A 22,500-nucleotide genomic window follows, 5' to 3' on the forward strand; every position below is an offset into this window, starting at 1 on the left:
CTATGTCCGACACAGGCTAAGTCGTAGGCTATGTCTGACACAGGCTAAATGGTAGTCTATGTCCGACACAGGCTAAGTGGTAGGCTATGTCTGACACAGGCTAAGTGGTAGTCTATGTCTGACACAGGCTAAGTGGTAGGCTATGTCTGACACAGGCTAAGTGGTAGTCTATGTCTGACACAGGCTAAGTGGTAGTCTATGTCTGACACAGGCTAAGTGGTAGGCTATGTCTGACACAGGCTAAGTGGTAGTCTATGTCCGACACAGGCTAAGTGGTAGGCTATGTCTGACACAGGCTAAGTGGTAGGCTATGTCCGACACAGGCTAAGTGGTAGGCTATGTCTGACACAGGCTATGTGGTAGTCTATGTCCGACACAGGCTATGTGGTAGTCTATGTCCGACACAGGCTATGTGGTAGTCTATGTCCGACACAGGCTAAGTGGTAGTCTATGTCCGACACAGGCTAAGTGGTAGGTTATGTCTGACACAGGCTAAGTGGTAGTCTATGTCCGACACAGGCTAAGTGGTAGGCTATGTCTGACACAGGCTAAGTGGTAGGCTATGTCTGACACAGGCTATGTGGTAGTCTATGTCCGACACAGGCTATGTGGTAGTCTATGTCCGACACAGGCTAAGTGGTAGTCTATGTCCGACACAGGCTAAGTGGTAGGCTATGTCTGACACAGGCTATGTGGTCGTCTATGTCCGACACAGGCTAAGTGGTAGGCTATGTCTGACGTACCTCGCATGTGGTGTATCTGCCATAACCTGCCTTGTGTGGCTAAAATGGCCATGATAGCTGAACAGTTCCATCAGGTGGACAAGCTGTTCTCACTGTCTGAAGATATACAATACAACCAGATAACTATCATCAGATAACTAACCATCATCATACCCCGAGCTGGGTTTGGAGAGATGCCCAACCACCCTGTCAGAGCTATCAAACCCCAAATCTGTACCTCAAATCTCGCTGAATTTAACCAACTAGCTCTCACAGTCTCACGTCAGAATTAAACATTCATCCATGTTTCTCAAACGTCAAATTTCGAAGTTGTTGCAAACGTCAAATTCTAAAGTGTTTAGTGTTAAGTTTAGGCATTAACTTCACATTTTTAAGGTTAGGGTTAAGTTTCGGCAAATCTCAGAAATCTTAAGAGTATACATTATCTCTGAATGGTTAAGGTAAGGGTTAACGTTGAATTTGAACTTTGGAATATGAGCGAGATGCTTACAGCCATCCGCCATCCCTGTCCACAAAGACCGAGCAAAACCTACTTTAACGTAAGAGTGCTCACTGTAGCCTCTAGTGGACGGGTTTTATGTCACATGGATGGACGTCGATAATTGACTTGTATCATTGACCTGGCTGATTTTAACACATCCTGCCTGCCTTGCGCACACTCTCCACCTGAGAGAGTGAGAGGGATATATGTCACAACATGTGTGAAACACTGTTAATCGGCTGTCACCCGTTGATATCTGTCACTCTACCCCAAAAACAACCTCCATCCTCTCTTCCCCTCCAACCCCAGTGCCCACGGTGCCCACTCATATCTGCTAGGTGATGGGGCAGAAGTTTGGGGTTGTTTGAGGCTGGCTTGGTAAAGGAACCTGCGGCTGGGTTTGGTACTGTGGCAAGGCCTAGGCAGGGTAGTGAGGTATTTGAAGCTGGGTTAGGTACTGTGGCAAGGCCTAGGCAGGGTAGTGAGGTATTTGAAGCTGGGTTTGGTACTGTGGCAAGGCCTAGGCAGGGTAGTGAGGTATTTGAAGCTGGGTTTGGTACTGTGGCAAGGCCTAGGCAGGGTAGTGAGGTATTTGAAGCTGGGTTTGGTACTGTGGCAAGGCCTAGGCAGGGTAGTGAGGTATTTGGAGCTGGGTTTGGGGGGGGTTATGCTGGACTGGTGAATGTTTTTTTTTTACGTGTTGGGTTTTGGGGGGGGGCGGGGGTGTTGGACTGGTGAATGTTTTTTTTATTATGGGTTGGTTTTCGGGGGGAGGGGGGGGGTTGGACTGATGAACGTTTTTTTATGGGTTGGGTTTTGGCGGGGGAGTTGCTGGACTGGTGAATGTTTTTATTACAAGTTGGGTTTTGGGGGGGGGGGGGGTAGTTAATGTATTGCTTGTGGGCATTGGATGTAGTGTTTGATGTGGCTCAGGCTTGTACAGGAGTGGACAGAAGCCATGCTGTTCTGAACATGATTAGTGCCACAGAAATCCTTGAGACACACAACACTAGGTGTGAGGCAGGATTTAATGCCCTTTTTTGTAAGGTGTGTGTGTGTTATGTAAGAATGGGCTTTAACACTATGCTCTCTAAATTCTTCTGTTCTCTCTTTTATCCCTCTTTCTCTCTCTCTCTGACTCTCTCTCTCTGACTCCCTCTCTCTGACTCTCCCTCTCTGACTCTCTCCCTCTCTCTCTCTGACTCTCTCTGACTATCTCTCTCTGACTCCCTCTCTCTGGCTCTCTCTCTCTCTCTGAATCTCTCTCTCTGACTCTCTCTCTCTCTGACTCTCTCTCTCTGACTCTCTCCCTCTCTCTGACTCTCTCTCTCTGAATCTCTCCCTCTCTCTGACTCTCTCTGACTCTCCCTCTCTGACTCTCTCCCTCTCTCTCTCTGACTCTCTCTGACTATCTCTCTCTGACTCCCTCTCTCTGGCTCTCTCTCTCTCTCTGAATCTCTCTCTCTGACTCTCTCTCTCTCTCTGACTCTCTCTCTCTGACTCTCTCCCTCTCTCTGACTCTCTCTCTCTCTCTGAATCTCTCCCTCTCTCTGACTCTCTCCCTCTCTCTCTCTGTGACTCTCTCTCTGACTCTCTCCATCTCTCTGACTCTCTCTCTCTGTCTGAATCTCTCCCTCTCTCTGACTCTCTCCCTCTGTCTCTCTCTGTGACTCTCTCTCTCTGACTCTCTCCCTCTCTCTGACTCTCCCTCTCTCTATCTGACTCTCTCTCCCTTACTCTCTCTCTCTCCCCCTGACTCTCTCTCGCTCTCTCTGACTCTGTCTCTCTCAATTAAATTCAAAGGGCTTTATTGGCATGGGAAACATACTGTATATTTACATTGCCAGAGCAAGTGAAGTAGATAATATAGAAAAGTGAAATAAACAATCAAAACAGTAAACATTACACATACAGAGGTTTCAAAACAATAAAGACATTACAAATTATGTCATATTATGTCTATATACAGTGTTGTAACGATGTGCATATAGTTAAAGTACACAAGGGAAAATAAATAAGCATAAATATGGGTTGTATTTACAATGGTGTTTGTTCTCCACTCACAAATCTTGCTGCTGTGATGGCACACTGTGGAATTTGACCCAGTAGATATGAGAGTTTATCAAAATGGGGGTTGTTTTCGAATTATTTGTGAATCTGTGTAATCTGACGGAATTATGTCTCTAATATGGCCATACATTAGGCAGGAGGTTAGGAAGTGCAGCTCAGTTCCCACCTCATTTTGTGGGCAGTGAGCACATAGCCTGTCTTCTCTTGAGAGCCATGTCTGCCTACGGTGGCCTTTCTCAATAGCAAGGCTATGCTCACTGAGTCTGTACATAGTCAAAGCTTTCCTTAAGTTTGGGTCAGTCACAGTGGTCAGGTATTCTGCCACTGTGTACTCTCTGTTTAGGGCCAAATAGCATTCTAGTTTGCTCAGTTTTTTTGTTAATTCTTTCCAATGTGTCAAGTAATTATCTTTTTGTTTTCTCATGATTTGGTTGGATTTAATTGTGTTGCTGTCTTAGGGCTCTGTGGGGTGTGTTTGTGTTTGTGTTTGTGAACAGAGCCCCAGGACCAGCTTGCTTAGGGGACTCCTCTCCAGGTTCATCTCTCTGTAGGCGATGACTTTGTTACGGAAGGTTTGGGAATTGCTTCCTTTTAGGTGGTTGTAGAATTTAACGTCTCTTTTCTGGATTTTGATCATTAGTGGGTATCGGCCTAACTCTGCTCTGTATGCATTATTTGGTGTTCTACATTGTACACGGAGGATATTTTTGCAGAATTCTGCATGCAGAGTCTCAATTTGGTGTTTGTCCCATTTTGTAAAATATTGGTTGGTGAGCGGACCCCAGACCTCACAACCATAAGGGGCAATGGGTTCTATGACTGATTCAAGTATTTTTAGCCAAATCCTAATTTGTATGTTGAATTTTATGTTCCTTTTGATTGGCATAGAATTCCCTTCTTGCCTTGTCTCTCAGATCGTTCACAGCTTTGTGGAAGTTACCTGTGGCGCTGATGTTTAGGCCAAGGTATGTCTTGTTTTTTGTGTGCTCTAAGGCAATGGTGTCTAGATGGAATTTGTATTTGTGGTCCTGGCGACTGAACCTTTTTTGGAACACCATTATTGGTATTACTGAGATTTACTGTCAGGGCTCAGGTCTGGCAGAATCTGTGCAGAAGATCTAGGTGCTGCTGTAGGCCCTTCTTGGTTGGTGACAGAAGCACCAGATCATCAGCAAACAGTAGACATTTGACTTCAGATTCTCGTAGGGTGAGGCCGGGTGCTGCGGACTTTTCTAGTGCCCTCGCCAATTCTTTGATATATATGTTGAAGAGGGTGGGGCTTAAGCTGCATCCCTGTCTAACCCCACGACCCTGTGTGAAGAAATGTGTGTTTTTTGCCTATTTTATCCGCACACTTGTTGTTTGTGTACATGGATTTTACAATGTCGTATGTTTTATTCCCAACACCACTTTCCATCAATTTGTATAGCAGACCCTCATGCCAAATTGAGTCGAAGGCTTTTTTGAAATCAACAAAGCACGAGAAGACTTTGCCTTTGTTTTGGTTTGTTTGGTTTTCAATTAGGGTGTGCAGGGTGAATACATGGTCTGTTGTACGGTAATTTGGTTTTAAGCCAATTTGACATTTGCTCAGTACATTGTTTTCATTGAGGAAATGTAAAAGTCTGCTGTTAATGATAATACAGAGGATTTTCCCAAGGTTGCTCTTGATGCATATCCCACGGTAGTTATTGGGGTCAAATCTGTCTCCACTTTTGTGGATTGGGGTGATCAGTCCTTGGTTCCAAATATTGGGGAAGATTCCAGAGCTAAGGATGATGTTAAAGAGTTTTAGTATAGCCAATTGGAATGTGTTGTCTGTATATTTGATCATTTCATTAAGGATACCATCAACACCACATACCTTTTGGGGTTTTTCTTTTGTTCTGTAGTTCATTCAAGGTAATTGGAGAATTCAGTGGGTTCTGGTAGTCTTTAATAGTTGATTCTAAGATTTGTATTTGATCATGTATATGTTTTTGCTCTTTATTCTTTGTTATAGAGCCAAAAAGATTGGAGAAGTGGTTTACCCATACATCTCCATTTTGGATAGATAATTATTCGTGTTGTTGTTTGTTTAGTGTTTTCCAATTTTCCCAGAAGTGGTTAGAGTCTATGGATTCTTCAATTACATTGAGCTGATTTCTGACGTGCTGTTCCTTCTTTTTTCGTAGTGTATTTCTGTATTGTTTTAGTGATTCACCATGTGTTCTCTTTCTCTCTGTCTATACCTCTCTATCTCTCTCTCCCCCTCTCTGTCTATACCTCTCTCTCTCTCTCTCTCTCTCTCTCTCCCTCCCTCCCTCTTTCTCTCTGTCTATACCTCTCTCTCTCTCTCTCTCTCTCTCTCTCTCTCTCTCTATCTCTTTCTCTCTATAACTCTCTCTATCAGGTGAGTCAGTTGTATCTGAGTTCTTCAGGGCGTTTGTGCTCCTCTCTGCCTCCTCACATCTTCTCCTCAGCAGAGAGGGCCTACCACATGATGCTGCAGGAGCGACGCCCACAATGCTTCATCCTCAGGTAAACACACATATTCAAACGCATGCACATGTGCAAACCTGCACACAATCACTAAACAAGTGCCAGTATCACCTCTGTGTGAAAGAATTAGTATTTCATTCAGATCATTAACTCCAATCAGTTAATGATTTAGAGTCAGTTAATGATTTAGAGTAGGTGAATGGGGAAGTAAGGGCCACTGCCCAATTTGTCACCCCAAACCCACCCCGGCAGGTCAGTTAAGTGTTTCCAGAGAGATTAATGGTTCTGGGAGCTTTGGCGCAGCCTGCTCTTTTCTTTGTCCCTGGCTGGACGGAGGCAGCTTCCTGATTGCAATTAAATCCCGTTCCGGCTCTCCATCGCCGTTCCCGCTGAGTCGCAGTGGATCTGGTAGTGAGTTAATGCACTTCGGCCGCCAGCTATCCATTACACACACACACACACACACACACACACACACACACACACACACACACACACACACACACACGCACACACACACACACACACGCACACACACACACACGCACGCACACACACACACACACACACACACACATACACACACACACACACACACACACACACACACACACACACACACACACACACACACACACACACACACACATGCCTAGAAGCACAAAGTTTCCTTGAAATCGAATAAAGCCATGTAAATAAAAAGAGGGGTAAACGACTCTGGACTTCAAACTCTCAGTGCCGTCATTAGTAGGAGAACTACATGATGCACACACACAGTGCCGTCATTAGTAGGAGAACTACATGATGCACACACACACTCAAAGTCACACACACAGCGCCGTCATTAGTATGAGAACTAAATGATGCACACACACACACTCAAAGTCACACACACAGCGCCGTCATCAGTAGGAGAACAAAATGATGCACACACACACACTCAAAGTCACACACACACTCAAAGTCACACACACAGTGCCGTCATTAGTAGGAGAACTAAATGATGCATACACACACACTCAAAGTCACACACACAGCCCCGTCATTAGTAGAACTACGTGATGCACACACACACACTCAAAGTCACACACACACTCAAAGTCACACACACAGTGCCGTCATTAATAGGAGAACTAAATGATGCACACACACACACTCAAAGTCACACACACAGCGCCGTCATTAGTAGGAAACTAAATGATGCACACACACACACTCAAAGTCACACACACAGCGCCGTCATTAGTAGGAGAACTACATGATGCACACACACAGTGCCGTCATTAGTAGGAGAACTACATGATGCACACACACAGTGCCGTCATTAGTAGGAGAACTACATGATGCACACACACACTCAAAGTCACACACACAGCGCCGTCATTAGTAGGAGAACTAAATGATGCACACACACACACTCAAAGTCACACACACAGCGCCGTCATCAGTAGGAGAACAAAATGATGCACACACACACACTCAAAGTCACACACACACTCAAAGTCACACACACAGTGCCGTCATTAGTAGGAGAACTAAATGATGCACACACACACACTCAAAGTCATACACACAGCGCCGTCATTAGTAGAACTACGTGATGCACACACACACACTCAAAGTCACACACACACTCAAAGTCACACACACAGTGCCGTCATTAATAGGAGAACTAAATGATGCACACACACACACTCAAAGTCACACACACAGCGCCGTCATTAGTAGGAGAACTAAATGATGCACACACACACTCAAAGTCACACACACAGCGCCGTCATTAGTAGGAGAACTAAATGATGCACACACACACACTCAAAGTCACACACACAGCGCCATCATTAGTGGGGGCTTAAATGACCTTCGTAAGCCATCTGCTAAGTGATACATAGCTGGTCTCTGCTCTCTGTGCGTGCGTGTGTATTTGTGTCCATGTTCTGTAGTTAGACAGGCCTTACAGTCAACCTAACTGTTAGTTCAAGTCCCCCATGGAGCAGAGTAGTGTACTTCACCACAGTCCACCTAACCCGAATGACCTCAGTGAGGTGCCCAGTGGATGGATCAACCTAACCTGAATGACGTCAGTGAGATGCCCAGTGGATGGATCAACCTAACCTGAATGACCTCAGTGAGATGCCCAGTGGATGGATCAACCTAACCTGAATGACCTCAGTGAGGTACCCAGTGGATGGATCAACCTAACCTGAATGACCTCAGTGAGGTACCCAGTGGATGGATCAACCTAACCTGAATGACCTCAGTGAGGTACCCAGTGGATGGATCAACCTAACCTGAATGACCTCAGTGAGGTACCCAGTGGATGGATCAACCTAACCTGAATGACCTCAGTGAGATGCCCAGTGGATGGATCAACCTAACCTGAATGACCTCAGTGAGATGCCCAGTGGATGGATCAACCTAACCTGAATGACCTCAGTGAGATGCCCAGTGGATGGATCAACCTAACCTGAATGACCTCAGTGAGGTACCCAGTGGATGGATCAACCTAACCTGAATGACCTCAGTGAGGTACCCAGTGGATGGATCAACCTAACCTGAATGACCTCAGTGAGGTACCCAGTGGATGGATCCACCTAACCTGAATGACCTCAGTGAGATGCCCAGTGGATGGATCAACCTAACCTGAATGACCTCAGTGAGGTACCCAGTGGATGGATCAACCTAACCTGAATGACCTCAGTGAGATGCCCAGTGGATGGAGCCACCTAACCTGAATGACCACAGTGAGATGCACAGTGGATGGATGCCTGAATAGAAACTAAATGATGAGTACATATGACCATTAGCTTCAGTTGCCATCTCCATAAACCCAAATAAACGTCCGTAGGTCCATCACTAGAAGAAATACAGAACATGTCTAACAAAATGTTGCTAAAAAGTCACAGAGCACCGCCATTATAGCCATAGGCTGTGTTGTTATGATCGTGTCCACTTGATAATTAACACCATTGTAATGGCTAGCTGCTGGATTCTGAACGGAGAAGTGAATGGAAACGAGGGATGAAAAAGAGAAGGGATAGCCCAGAGGAGTGATGTCAGGTGGGTGGAAGAGTGAGATGGAGGTGACAGATGTAGCCTACACCCTGATGACTCACTCCACTGCACACATCCATTCATCTGAGACCAGGAACAATGTGGAAACACCCATGGACACAGTCACAGACACAGATATTCACACCGTTGCATGGACACAGTCACAGACACAGATATTCACACCGTTGCATGGACACAGTCACAGACACAGATATTCACACCGTTGCATGGACACAAACGGACACACACAAATCTATTTTTATTCTCTCTCTGTGTGTGTCTCTCTCTCTCTCTCTACAGTGGGGAGAGTGGTTCTGGGAAGACAGAGGCCTGTAAACACATAGTGAGACACCTGGCAGTGAGGTCCAACCCCAAAGGCTTCTCTCTTGAGCCCAGGATGAAGCACGTGAGTCTGGGTTACTCCACACAGACTGAGCACCTGGCCCTGGTTGTGCTAAAACGATTCATCCTCTTGGAGGACAATGGAAGTTGAATAGAAAATGTTCACTGATGAAGGCTTCAATGCTGAGACGCAGGTTTTTAGAATAAAAAGCCATTTTCCATTGAACTTCTATTGTCTTCCAAGAGTGGCTGAATATCTCTCACACTTCCAGTATGTGCTTTCTTTCACACACCTTGGTTGGACTGTGATAGCGACTGACCTTTGTTCTCTTTATCACCAGACACACACAATACCAGAGAGGGTAGACAGGCAGGCAGACAGACAGGCAGTCTGTCTGTTACAGAGTCCCTGTGGTGTAGGGTTTTGAGATATATATTCACGGACCAAAGGATCTGTGTTAGAGCAGTGGTCTGTACATGAAACCCCTAGGTTGTTACAGGTTATTTTATTTCCTTGATCGCCATCACTAGGTTCTGTATGATCACCCATTGTGTTTGTAATTGGCCCATATGGAGAGAGCATCTGAATGCCACCGGCCAAGTATTCAGTCTGAAAGGGTTCTGTGGAAAGTGTACTGGGCGTCAGGTAGCCTAGTGGTAGAGCATTGGGCCAGTAACCGAAAGGTCGCTGGTTTGAGAAATTGAGAAATCAGTTTGTGTGTCCTTTAACAAGCCACTTAACCCTCATTTGCTCCAGGGGCGCTGTACTACTATGGCTGACCCTGTAAAACAACACATAGAGGAGTACAATGGGCAGGAAATGACCATAGCAACCATTATATGAGCAGCCGTTATGAACAGGACATTGTTTGAGAATGTTTTATACTCAGTGATCAATTGCAATGATAGAGTATTATACCAGTCTGTGTGGAAGCATCGGATTAAAAGAGCACTTTAGCAAGACGAAGGACAACTGTTATTGCATTCAACCTTACACTGACATTATGTCAGAAACCTCAAGGTTTTATGTAACATTGTTGCCTAGCATGCGTGGGAATCTTTATTGCAGTGAATGTTTGAAGGTGAACACTTTCCCACTATTTGATAATCCTAGCAGAAGTCCCTATTATAAACAATGACACTGTTTCATTGGACTATTTGTGATGACTTTAACATAAAAAGCATCATTGTTTAACAGGGAAGATAGAAAAGCTGTTGCTTGTCCATAATGGAGCTGTATGTACGCAGAAAAAGTAATGGTTTGGTGGTAGATAATATATCTGGGTCAACTCTTACTCAGAGAGTACAGAGGGACAATGTCTGACACTCAGTCAGTCGGGCTATATCGCCCTCTGGTGGTGAGAAGTGCTATTGTGACAGTCAGTATTTCACACTCATGCACTCGCTTCAGTGGACTTCAATGAACCAAACGAGTACAAAAAATTCACATGAATTCGATTGTGCGTCTATGAACATGCCATCACTAATGCATGTATTGCTGCATACTAAGGTTGCAAAAGACTATTGTAGCTGGAAACTGCTGATTTTTATGGAATATCTACATAGAATGAATCAAATCAAATAAATAAAAAATGGGCGTACAGAGGTCCATTATCAGCAACCATCGCTCCTGTGTTCCAATGACACGTTGTGTTAGCTAATCCAAGTGTATCATTTTAAAAGGCTAATTGATCATTAGACAACCCTTTTGCAATTATGTTAGCACAGCTGAAGACGGTAGTTCTGATTAGAGAAGCAATAAAACTGTCCTTCTTTAGACTAGTTGAGTATCTGGAGCATCAGCGTTTGTGGATTCGATTACAGGCTCAAAATATCCAGAAACAAAGACCTTTCTTCTGAAACTCATCAGTTTATTCTTATTCTGAGAAATGAAGGCTATTCCATGCTAAAAATTGCCAAGAAACTGAAGATCTCATACAACGCTGTGTACTACTCCCTTCACAGAACAGCGCAAACTGTCTCTAACCAGAATAGAAAGAGGAGTGGGAGGCTCCAATGGAGAACTAAGCAAGAAGATAGGTACATTAGAGTGTCTAGTTTGAGAAACAGACACTGCACAAGTCCTCAACTGGCAGCTTCATTAAATAGTACCCGCAAAACACCAGTCTCAACGTCAACAGTGAAGAGGCGACTCCGGGATGCTGGCCTTCTAGGCAGAGTGGCAAAGAAAAAGCCATATCTCAGACTGGCCAATACAAATAAAAGATTAAGATGGGCAAAATAACACAGACACTGGACAGAGGAACTCTGCCTAGAAGGCCAGCATCCCGGAGTTGCCTCCTCACTGTTGATGTTGAGACTGGTATTTTGCGGGTACAATTTTATGAAGCTGCCCATTTTGAGCCTGTAATCGAACCCACAAATGCTCAGATACTCAACTAGTCTAAAGAAGGCCATTTTTATTGCTTATTTAATCAGGACAACAGTTTTCAGCTGTGCTAACATATATGCATCTATTGGTCACAGATATATATTTTTTAAAAGAGGGTGTGAATCAGAAAACCAGTCAGTATCTGGTGTGACCACCATTTTCCTCATTCAAACACATCTCCTTAACATAGAGTTGATCAGGCTGTTGATTGTTAGCCTGTGGAATGTTGTCCCACTTCTCTTTAATGGCTTTGTGAAGTTGCTGCAGATTCGCGGAACTTGAACACGCTGTCGTACAATCCAGAGCATCCCAAACATGCTCAATGAGTGACATGTCAGGTGCGTATGCAGGCCATGGAAGAACAGGGACATTTTCAGCTTCCAGGAATTGTGTACAGATCCTTGCAACATGGGACTGTGCATTATCATGCTGAAACATGAGGTCATGGCGGCGGTTGAATGGCACCACAATGGGACTCAGGATCTCATCACGGTATCTCTGTGCATTCAAATTGCCATCGATAAAATGCTATTGTGTTCATTTGTATCTTATATCTGCCCATACCATAATCCCATCGCCACCGTGGGGCAGTCTGTTCACAACATAGCCATCCGCAAACTGCTTGCCCGCACTATGCCATACATGTGATCTGCTGCTGTGAGGCTGGTTGGACAACCTGCCAAATTCTCTTAAACAACATTAGAAGCAGCTTATGGAAGAGAAATTAACATTCAATTCTCTGGCAACAGCTTTGGTGGACATTCATGCAATCAGCATGCCAATTGCACTCTCCCTCAAAACTTGAGACATCCGTGGCATTGTGTTGTGTGACAAAACTGCACATTTTATAGTGGCCTTTTATTTGACCCAGCACAAGGTGCACCTGTGTAATGATCATGCTTTTTAATCAGCTTCTTGACATGCCACTCTTGTCAGGTGGATTGATTATTTTGGCAAAGGCTCACTAACAGGGATATAAACACATTTGTGAACAAAATCTGAGAGAAATAAACTTTCTGTACGGATGGAACATTTCTGGGCTCTTTTATTTCAGTTTATGAAATGTGGGACCAACACTTTGCATGTTGCATTGATATTTCTGTTCAGTGTATATACTGTATATTTAGTCCAGAAAGGAACAGTGTCTATATGGGTAGTTGTATGGTATAGTATATTATTATTAATTGTATTATTATTATTATTATGGTGGGATTTCAGTGCCAACAGAAATTGTATGTTGTGGTGGCTTGTAGGTGAACTGTATCCTGGAGGCGTTTGGTCATGCCAGTACTCCTGTGAATGACAACTCCAGTCGCTTCATCAAACTCCTCAGCCTGCAGTACTGTGACAAGAGAAAGACACTACTCAGAGGTACACATACACACAACTGCAGCTTTACCCAGGGGGCAGTGCTATAACTAACAAAGGGGTTTATGAACTACACCACTCTGTTTACTCACATGGATAATATCCTGGCAGCATTGAAAGGAAGTTTGATGTATGGCCAGCAGGGGGGAGTATAACTCTATGAATAAGCCGACGTTCAATGTCTGTCATCCCCTTTGAACCACATCGAGGTAGATATATTTACTCATACCTAATGGCTGTGTATGAAAGCTGCATTTTAATTAAGGTCACTCAAGTTTTTTGTTTTAATAATTTGGTCTGTGGTCTGTGTTTAAGAATCTAGAGTACACATTGGATAATTCTTGTAGCGTAGGTTTATATACAGTATATCACAAAAGTGAGTACACCCCTCACATTTTTGTAAATATTTGAGTGTATCTTTTCATGTGACAACACTGAAGAAATGACACTTTGCTACAATGTAAAGTAGTGAGTGTACAGCTTGTATAACAGTGTAAATTTGCTGTCCCCTCAAAATAACTCAACACACAGCCATTAATGTCTAAATCGCTGGCAACAAAAGTGAGTACACCCCTAAGTGAAAATTTCCAAATTTGGCCCAAAGTGTCAATATTTTGTGTGGCCACCATCCTTTTCCAGCACTGCCTAACCCTCTTGGGCATGGAGTTCACCAGAGCTTCACAGGTTGCCACTGGAGTCCTCTTCCACTCCTCCATGATGACATCACGGAGCTGGTGGATGTTAGAGACCTTGCACTCTTCCACCTTCTGTTTGAGGATGCCACACAGATGCTCAATAGGGTTTAGGACTGGAGACATGCTTGGCCAGTCCATCACCTTTACCCTCAGCTTCTTTAGCAAGGCAGTGGCCGTCTTGGAGGTGTGTTTGGTGTCGTTATCATGTTGGAATACTGCCCGGTGGCCCAGTCTCCGAAGGGAGGGGATCATGCTCTGCATTAATTGTTCCTTCAATGAACTGTAGCTCCTCAGTGTCGGCAGCACTCATGCAGCCCCAGACCATGACACTCCCACCACCATGCTTGACTGTAGGCAAGACACACTTGTCTTTGTACTCCTCACCTGGTTGCCGCCACACACGCTTGACACCATCTGAACCAAATAAGTTTCTTGGTCTCATCAGACCACAGGACATGGCTCCAGTAATCCATGTCCTTAGTCTGCTTGTCTTCAGCAAACTGTTTGCGGGCTTTCTTGTGCATCATCTTTAGAAGAGGCTTCCTTCTGGGACGACAGCCATGCAGACCAATTTGATGCAGTGTACGGCGTATGGTCTGAGCACTGACAGGTTGACCCCCCACCCCTTCAACCTCTGCAGCAATGCTGGCAGCACTCATACGTCTATTTCCCAAAGACAACCCCTGGATATGATGCTGAGCCTTTGGTCGACTATGGCGAGGCCTGTTCTGAGTGGAACCTGTCCAGTTAAACCGCTGTATGGTCTTGGCTACCGTGCTGCAGCTCAGTTTCAGGGTCTTGGCAATCTTCTTATAGCCCAGGCAATCTTTATGTAGAGCATCAATTATTTTTTCAGCTCCTCAGAGAGTTCTTTGCCATGAGGTGCCATGTTGAACTTCCAGTGACCAGTCAGTTTGAGGGAGTGTGAGAGCGATGACAAATTTAACACACCTACTCCCCATTCACACCTGAGACCTTGTAACACTAACGAGTCACATGACACTGGGGAGGGCTAATTGGGCCCAATTTGGACATTTTCACTTAGGGGTGTACTCACTTTTGTTGCCAGCGGTTTAGACATTAATGGCTGTGTGTTGAGTTCTTTTGAGAGGACAGCAAATGTACACTGTTATACAAGCTGTACACTCACTACTTTACATTGTAGCAAAGTGTCATTTCTTCAGTGTTGTCACATGAAAAGATATACTCAAATATTTACAAAAATGTGAGGGGTGTACTCACGTTTGTGATATACTGTAGGTCTTTATATACTGTACATTAGGTGAGTGTGTGCCTAATGCTGGTTACATTTGGTTTATAGCTTATTGACAGAGCATGTGTTATTATGTGGATTATGTGTGTGTGTGTGTGTGTGTGTGTGTGTGTGTGTGTGTGTGTGTGTGTGTGTGTGTGTGTGTGTGTGTGTGTGTGTGTGTTTTTTTAGCGAGGATATACACATACATGCTAGAGAAGTCACGGGTGGTCCACCTGCCTAGTCAGCAACACAACTTCAACATCTTCTACCTGATGGCTGAAGGCTTGTCGCCTGAGGAGAAGTGTGCCCTGTACCTCAACAACGTCCTAGCTCACAGGTCTGTACCTCAACAACGTCCTAGTTCACAGGTAATAAGGCCAGGCAGGTTACAGTAATATAGGAAGATATCTAGATAAACACATCAACACCAGCCCTTCCTCTAGCTAACAGGTGACTGAGGGGGGGGGGGGTCCCATATCTCTGGGTTTCCACTGATAGTCCAGCCACAATGTCAAAATGGGCTATATATTTTCAAAAATAATAATTTAAACAAAAAATGTGCTTTTTGGTCTTAATTTAAAGTTAGGGTAAGGCATAAGGTTAGAAGTGTGGTTAAGGTTATGGTTAAGGTTGGATTTCAAATCACATTTTAAAGAAGATTGTAGAAATAGAAGGTGGATTATGACTTTGTAGCTCTAAAATGAGTGTCTGTATTACACACGCACACTCATGATTTAGATCTCCATGGGAGATACTACGTTCTACAAGCATGAGAGCGAGAGTTATCAAACATGAATAAGGTCAAAGTGTGTGTGGGTGTGTGTGTGTGTGTGTGTGTGTGTGTGTGTGTGTGTGTGTGTGTGTGTGTGTGTGTGTGTGTGTGTGTGTGTGTGTGTGTGTGTGTGTGTGTGTGGTGTGTGTGTGAGAGAGAGAGACACGCACTCATGCGTACATTCAGGCGTGTGTAGTGCGTGTCAGTATTGCATAACCCCCTGGAAAGTCAGTCTAATATCCAGTGACCTGGATGGGCTGTTCTGGAGCCTGGTAAACATGCTACAGCCCCTGACTCAATTCTGAATGTGCGTGATCAGAAGCTCTCCAACACGAGCTCATTTGGGGACCCTCCTTTCTCCCCCTCCCCACCCCCCAAGACATACCCCCCAAGACATCCCACCAGAGGTCTCTTCACAGTCCCCAAGTCCAGAACAGACTTTTTGTATTGCAGATATGTGGTAGTAGGTTAGTGGCCTGAGGGCACACTTAACATGTTGTGAAAAGTGTTATGTATTGTCACGTAATATGTTTAATTGTATATAACTGGCTTTATGTTGCGGGAGCCGAGGAAGAGTAGCTTCTGATTTGGGAGAAACTAACAGAGATCCTTAATAAATACAAATACAAAATACCCTTCCTGTCTCTGGAGGAGGTTGCTCTGACTGGTTAGAAGTCACTGCTTGAGAACACCGGCTAAACAACCATGCTTTAAATACATCTGACATGCTCTAAAATGATGTGTATGTTTTGTTTTTGTTTGGATTGGATTGGCTGCAGATTCAAATTCTCTGGACCTCTCTCCCAGACAGCTGAAGGTCTGAACCTCTCTCCCAGACAGCTGAAGGTCTGAACCTCTCTCCCAGACAGCTGAAGGTCTGAACCTCTCTCCCAGACAGCTGAAGGTCTGAACCTCTCTCCCAGACAGCTGAAGGTCTGAACCTCTCTCCCAGACAGCTGAAGGTCTGAACCTCTCTCCCAGACAGCTGAAGGTCTGAACCTCTCTCCCAGACAGCTGAAGGTCTGAACCTCTCTCCCAGACAGCTGAAGGTCTGAACCTCTCTCCCAGACAGCTGAAGGTCTGAACCTCTCTCCCAGACAGCTGAAGGTCTGAACCTCTCTCCCAGACAGCTGAAGGTCTGAACCTCTCTCCCAGACAGCTGAAGGTCTGAACCTCTCTCCCAGACAGCTGAAGGTCTGAACCTCTCTCCCAGACAGCTGAAGGTCTGAATCTCTCTCCCAGACAGCTGAAGGTCTGAACCTCTCTCCCAGACAGCTGAAGGTCTGAACCTCTCTCCCAGACAGCTGAAGGTCTGAACCTCTCTCCCAGACAGCTGAAGGTCTGAACCTCTCTCCCAGACAGCTGAAGGTCTGAACCTCTCTCCCAGACAGCTGAAGGTCTGGACCTCTCTCCCAGACAGCTGAAGGTCTAAACCTCTCTCCCAGACAGCTGAAGGTCTGGACCTCTCTCCCAGACAGCTGAAGGTCTGAACCTCTCTCCCAGACAGCTGAAGGTCTGAACCTCTCTCCCAGACAGCTGAAGGTCTGAACCTCTCTCCCAGACAGCTGAAGGTCTGAACCTCTCTCCCAGACAGCTGAAGGTCTGAAGCTTCTACACATGTGCAGGATTCTGTACTTCACACACAGTCGCTGCTCTACTCGTTCGGCTGCTCAGCCGGAAAATATTGCTTGTTCAATAACGTTAATAACGTTAAACGAGATGACATAATGATAGTATTCTACATAACAGATCCAAATATAACAGCATAGTGTAATGTTACTGTAAGACAAAAAAATATATATATATATTATGAGATTTTAGTATGATTCTGCAAATGGTCACATATAATGAATCCAGTTTTACTGGTGAAACATCCATGCATCATCTGCATGCCACCCATTTGTGTTATCGACAGTGGTGTTTAGAATGATGTACAGTGTGCAAATTGTAGAGCAGATGGTGTGAACAAACTGTATCATACCTGTGTTTTTTTTCAATCAAAACACATACATACATTACCAAAGTATGTGGACACCTGCTCGTCAAACATCTCATTCTAAAATCATGGGCATTAATATGGAGTTGGTCCCCCCTTTGATGCTATAACAGCCTCCACTCTTCTGGGAAGGATTTCCACTAGATGATGGAACATTGTTGCGAGGACCTGCTTCCATTCAGCCCCAATAGCATTAGTGAGGGCGGGCACTGATGTTGGGTGGTTGGGATTGGCTCCCAGTCAGCATTCAAATTCATCCCAAAGGTGTTTGATGGGGTTGAGGTCAGGGCTCTGACAAACCGTGTCTGTATGGACCTCGCTTTGTGCACAGGGGGATTGTCATGCTGAAACATGAAAGGGCAGAATTGTCTGGAATGTCATTGTATGCTGTAGCAATAAGATTTACCTTCATTGGAACTAAGGGGTCTAGCCCGAACAATGAAAAACAGCCCCAGACCATTATTCCTCCTCCACCAAACTTTACAGTTGGCACTATTCATTCGGGCAGGTAGTGTTCTCCTGGCATCCGCCAAACCCAGATTTGTCTGTGGACTGCCAGATGGTGAAGCGTGATTTATCACTCCTGAGAACACGTTTCCACTGCTCCAGAGTCCAATAGTGGTGAGCTTTACACCACTCCAGCCGATGCTTGGCATTGCTCATGGTGATCTTAGGCTTCATGAAGCTCCCGACGAACAGTTCTTGTGTTGACGTTGCTTCCAGAGGCAGTTTGGAACTCTGTAGTGAGTGTTGCAAACGAGGACAGGCCATTTTTAAGCGCTAAGAGCTTCAGCACTTGACGGTCCCGTTCTGTGAGCTTGTGTGGCCTACCACTTTGTGGCTGAGCCATTGTTGCTCCTAGACGTTTCCACTTCACAAAATCCGCACTTACAGTTGACCAGGGCAGCTATAGCAGGACATAAATTTGACAAACTGACTTGTTGGAAAGGTGTCATCCTATGATGGTGCCATGTTGAAAGTCACTGAGTCCTTCCTTAAGGTAATTCTACTGCCAATGTTTGTCTATGAAGATTGCATAGCTGTTTGCTCAATTTTGTACACCTTTCAGCAACAGGTTTGGCTGAAATAGCTGAATCCACTCATTTGAAGGGGTATCCACATACTTTTGTATAGTGTATTTTGCCTAGTGGCACATTTTTGCCGCGTGAGCGAAAAATGAGACCATTGATGCAATCAGCCTAAAATCTCATTAGAAATCAGATGGTGTTTTTTGTCTTACACTAACATTGTACTATGCTATTATATTCCTTCTATAATTATATCATTATGTGATCTTGCACACATTGGTTCAGCTTTGATCTAACTTTATTAAACGAGCACCATTCGCCAGAGTAGCCTTTTCTCTGTAGAGCAGAGACTGTGTGTGAAGTACAGAATCCTGCACATGTGTAGAAGCTTCGAACCTTCAGCTGTCTGGCAGAGAGCTTCGTACCTTCAGCTCTCTGGCAGAGAGGTTCAAACCTTCAGCTGTCTGGCAGAGAGCTTCGTACCTTCAGCTCTCTGGCAGAGAGGTTCGAACCTTCAGCTCTCTGGCAGAGAGGTTCGAACCTTCAGCTGTCTGGCAGAGAGGTTCGAACCTTCAGCTGTCTGGCAGAGAGGTTCGGACCTTCAGCTGTCTGGCAGAGAGGTTCGAACCTTCAGCTGTCTGGCAGAGAGGTCCGAACCTTCAGCTGTCTGGCAGAGAGGTTCGTACCTTCAGCTGTCTGGCAGAGAGGTTTGCACCTTCAGCTGTCTGGCAGAGAGGTTCAGACCTTAAGCTGTCTGGCAGAGAGGTCCAGAGAACTTCAATCTGCAGCCACTGAGAGGTTCGGACCTTCAGCTGTCTGGCAGAGAGGTTCGGACCTTCAGCTGTCTGGCAGAGAGGTTCGTACCTTCAGCTGTCTGGCAGAGAGGTTCGCACCTTCAGCTGTCTGGCAGAGAGGTTCGTACCTTCAGCTGTCTGGCAGAGAGGTTCGCACCTTCAGCTGTCTGGCAGAGAGGTTCAGACCTTCAGCTGTCTGGCAGAGAGGTTCGTACCTTCAGCTGTCTGGCAGAGAGGTTCGGACCTTCAGCTGTCTGGCAGAGAGGTTCGAACCTTCAGCTGTCTGGCAGAGAGGTTCACACCTTCAGCTGTCTGGCAGAGAGGTTCGAACCTTCAGCTGTCTGGCAGAGAGGTTCGGACCTTCAGCTGTCTGGCAGAGAGGTTCGTACCTTCAGCTGTCTGGCAGAGAGGTTCGCACCTTCAGCTGTCTGGCAGAGAGGTTCAGACCTTCAGCTGTCTGGCAGAGAGGTCCAGAGAACTTCAATCTGCAGCCACTGCCTTTTTTGTATCAGGTCCATAATATGTCTGTAGTCCCTCATCGATACAGTGCAGTATGTTTATAATGTGCGAACTCTCTCCTCTCTCTATGTGTAGTTATCTGAGTGGTTTCTCTGTACGGTAGTTTAGAATGTCTTTAGTGTAGAGCATGATAAGTCGATCTGTCTATTGTCTGTCTCCCTAGATTCCTGACTGCTGGTTTTCTCTGCACTGTACTGTGCTGCATCATTCTGTAGAACATGATAATTGTTCCTCACTTGTCTTTGTCTGTGTCTCTCTAGGTACCTGAGTGCAGGTTTTCTCTGTGCTGTAGTTTATCATCTGTAGTATATGTTGACTGTGTCTCTGTGTGTCTGTCTCTCTCTAGGTACCTGACTGCAGGTGTTCCAGCAGTAGATTCCCCTCCTGTGGCCACTGCCTCAACTCAGAGTAGAGACCGTCTCACTGCAATCAAACAGGCCCTCAGAGCACTGGGCTTCAATAAACTGGTATGATTACACTGTGTGTGCGTGTGTGTGTGCGTGTGTGTGTGCATGTGTGTGTGTGTGTGTGTGTGTGTGTGTGTGTGTGTGTGTGTGCGTATGTGTGCGTATCTGCATGTGTAATTTGCCACACACATGGTATGTGTGTATATCTGTGGGTCAGTGGGTGCATATACCTTGTAAGCAGGCTTGCATGTGACGGTCACACATGGTCCTGCATGTTAGTATACTATACTGTACAGACTGTACTGTCCCTTGTCTGGTATGAGGACAGTCTGAGTGTGTTCTCAGCACATTATAACCATCTATTTATAGACTCCAGTCAGCATCTGTCAGCGGTGAGTGACACCATCTCACCTTTTAATCCCACCCATAGCCAGCAGCTTATACTGTGGGATGGTGGCAGGGGGCAAGGGTACTTCCTGGGGGAGAGATAGACGGGGGAGATTGACATGTGGAGAGGGGGGGGGGGGTAGAGGCGGGGATGATAGCGAGAGTGAGACAGAGAGGGGGTTAGAGAGAGAAAGAGAGAGACTACCCATGGGTGTCTCTAAACTCTTGTTGGGGGACGACTGACAGCCCAGACCCAAAGGTCAATCCTCATTAAGAGCCTCTATCGGTAATGTCTTCTCCTCCCCTACTGCAGGACTCTATACAATGTAGAGAGGGGGAGAGAAATGAGAGACATAGGCTCTTAATGAGGATTGACCTTTGGGGATGTGCTGTCTGGGACTCTGGGCTGTCTCAACAAGGTATGAGTGTCAGACAGTGACTAATAACTGGGTTTATCACACTGAAATCAGCTCCTGTTAACACAACACACACACATAGGGAGGGAGGGAGGGAGGGAGGTATACACAGAGAGGTATGGAGAGAGGGAGAGAGAGAGAGATAGAAGGAGGGAGGGACACAAACAACAAGTGTGTATGGCCATACTAGAGACAAATATTTCCATATTTATTTGGTGAAATACCACAGTGTGCCATCACAGCAGCAAGATGTGTGACTTGTAGCCACAAGAAAAGAACCAGTGAAGAACAAATACCATTGTAAATAAAACCTTTATTTATTTTTTCCCTTTTGTACTTTAACTAATGAACTTAACTACTTTTGTAAGTGTAATGTTTACTGTTCATTTTTATTGTATATTTCACTTTTGTTTAGAGAGAGAGAGATAGAGAGAGAGAGAGATAGATAGAGAGAGAGAGAGAGATAGAGATAAAGAGAGAGAGAGAGAGAGAGATAGCGAGAGAGAGAGATAGAGGGAGAGAGGGAGAGAGAGAGAGATAGAGAGAGGTTGGGGAAGGAAGGGAGAGAGACAGAGGGAGGAATGATGAAGAAGAGATTGGAGGAGAAAGGTTAGGTAAGGAGAAAGGTTAGGTAAGGTGAAAGGTTAGGTAAGGTGAAAGGTTAGGTAAGGTGAAAGGTTAGATAAGGTGAAAGGTTAGGTAAGGTGAAAGGTTAGGTAAGGAGAAAGGTTAGGTAAGGTGAAAGGTTAGGTAAGGAGATTAGAGGGAGAGGAGTGGCCGGGTGGTTCTCTGTCTGGCTGGCTGGCTGTCTGTCTGTCTGGCTGGCTGGCTGGCTGGCTGGCTATCTTTCTCTCTCTCAATTCAAGGGATTTATTGGCAAAGGAAACATATGCTAACATTGCCAAAGCAAGTGAACTAGATAATAAACAAAAGTGAAATGAACTAACATTTACAGTAAACATCTCTCTCTCTCCCTCTCTCTCTCTCTCTCTCTCTCTCTCTCTCTCTCTCTCTCTCTCTCTCTCCCTCTCACACTCTCTCTCTCTCTCTCTCTCTCTCTCTCTCTCAATTCAATTCAATTCAAAGGGTTTTATTGGCATTGTAAACAAATGTTTACATTGTCAAAGCAAATGGAAAAGACAATAAACAAGAGGGGAATAATTAAGGGAAACATTAGTACACTTTATACTCACAAAAGTGTTAAAAGTATATAGACATTTCAAATGGTATATTATTGGGTATGTACAGCGTTGTAACAATGTGCAAGTAGTTGAAGTATGAAAGGAAAATAAACAGAAAA

General features: G+C 45.1%; 1 protein-coding gene across 1 annotated transcript in view; it reads left to right on the forward strand.

Annotated features, from left to right (window-relative positions):
* Positions 1-22,500, forward strand: part of LOC110504559 (unconventional myosin-XVI) — a 225,468-nt gene that overhangs the window by 104,075 nt on the left and 98,893 nt on the right. Inside the window, exons 13-17 of the mRNA XM_036975024.2 lie at positions 5,687-5,814; positions 9,130-9,235; positions 12,817-12,934; positions 15,071-15,218; positions 20,337-20,457. Coding sequence (XP_036830919.2) covers positions 5,687-5,814; positions 9,130-9,235; positions 12,817-12,934; positions 15,071-15,218; positions 20,337-20,457 — 621 coding nt within the window. The remainder of the gene's footprint in view (positions 1-5,686; positions 5,815-9,129; positions 9,236-12,816; positions 12,935-15,070; positions 15,219-20,336; positions 20,458-22,500) is intronic.

The sequence above is a fragment of the Oncorhynchus mykiss genome, chromosome 3, assembly GCF_057628025.1.
Source record: "Oncorhynchus mykiss isolate SJ-2025 chromosome 3, ASM5762802v1, whole genome shotgun sequence".
Classification (NCBI taxonomy): Eukaryota; Metazoa; Chordata; class Actinopteri; order Salmoniformes; family Salmonidae; genus Oncorhynchus; species Oncorhynchus mykiss.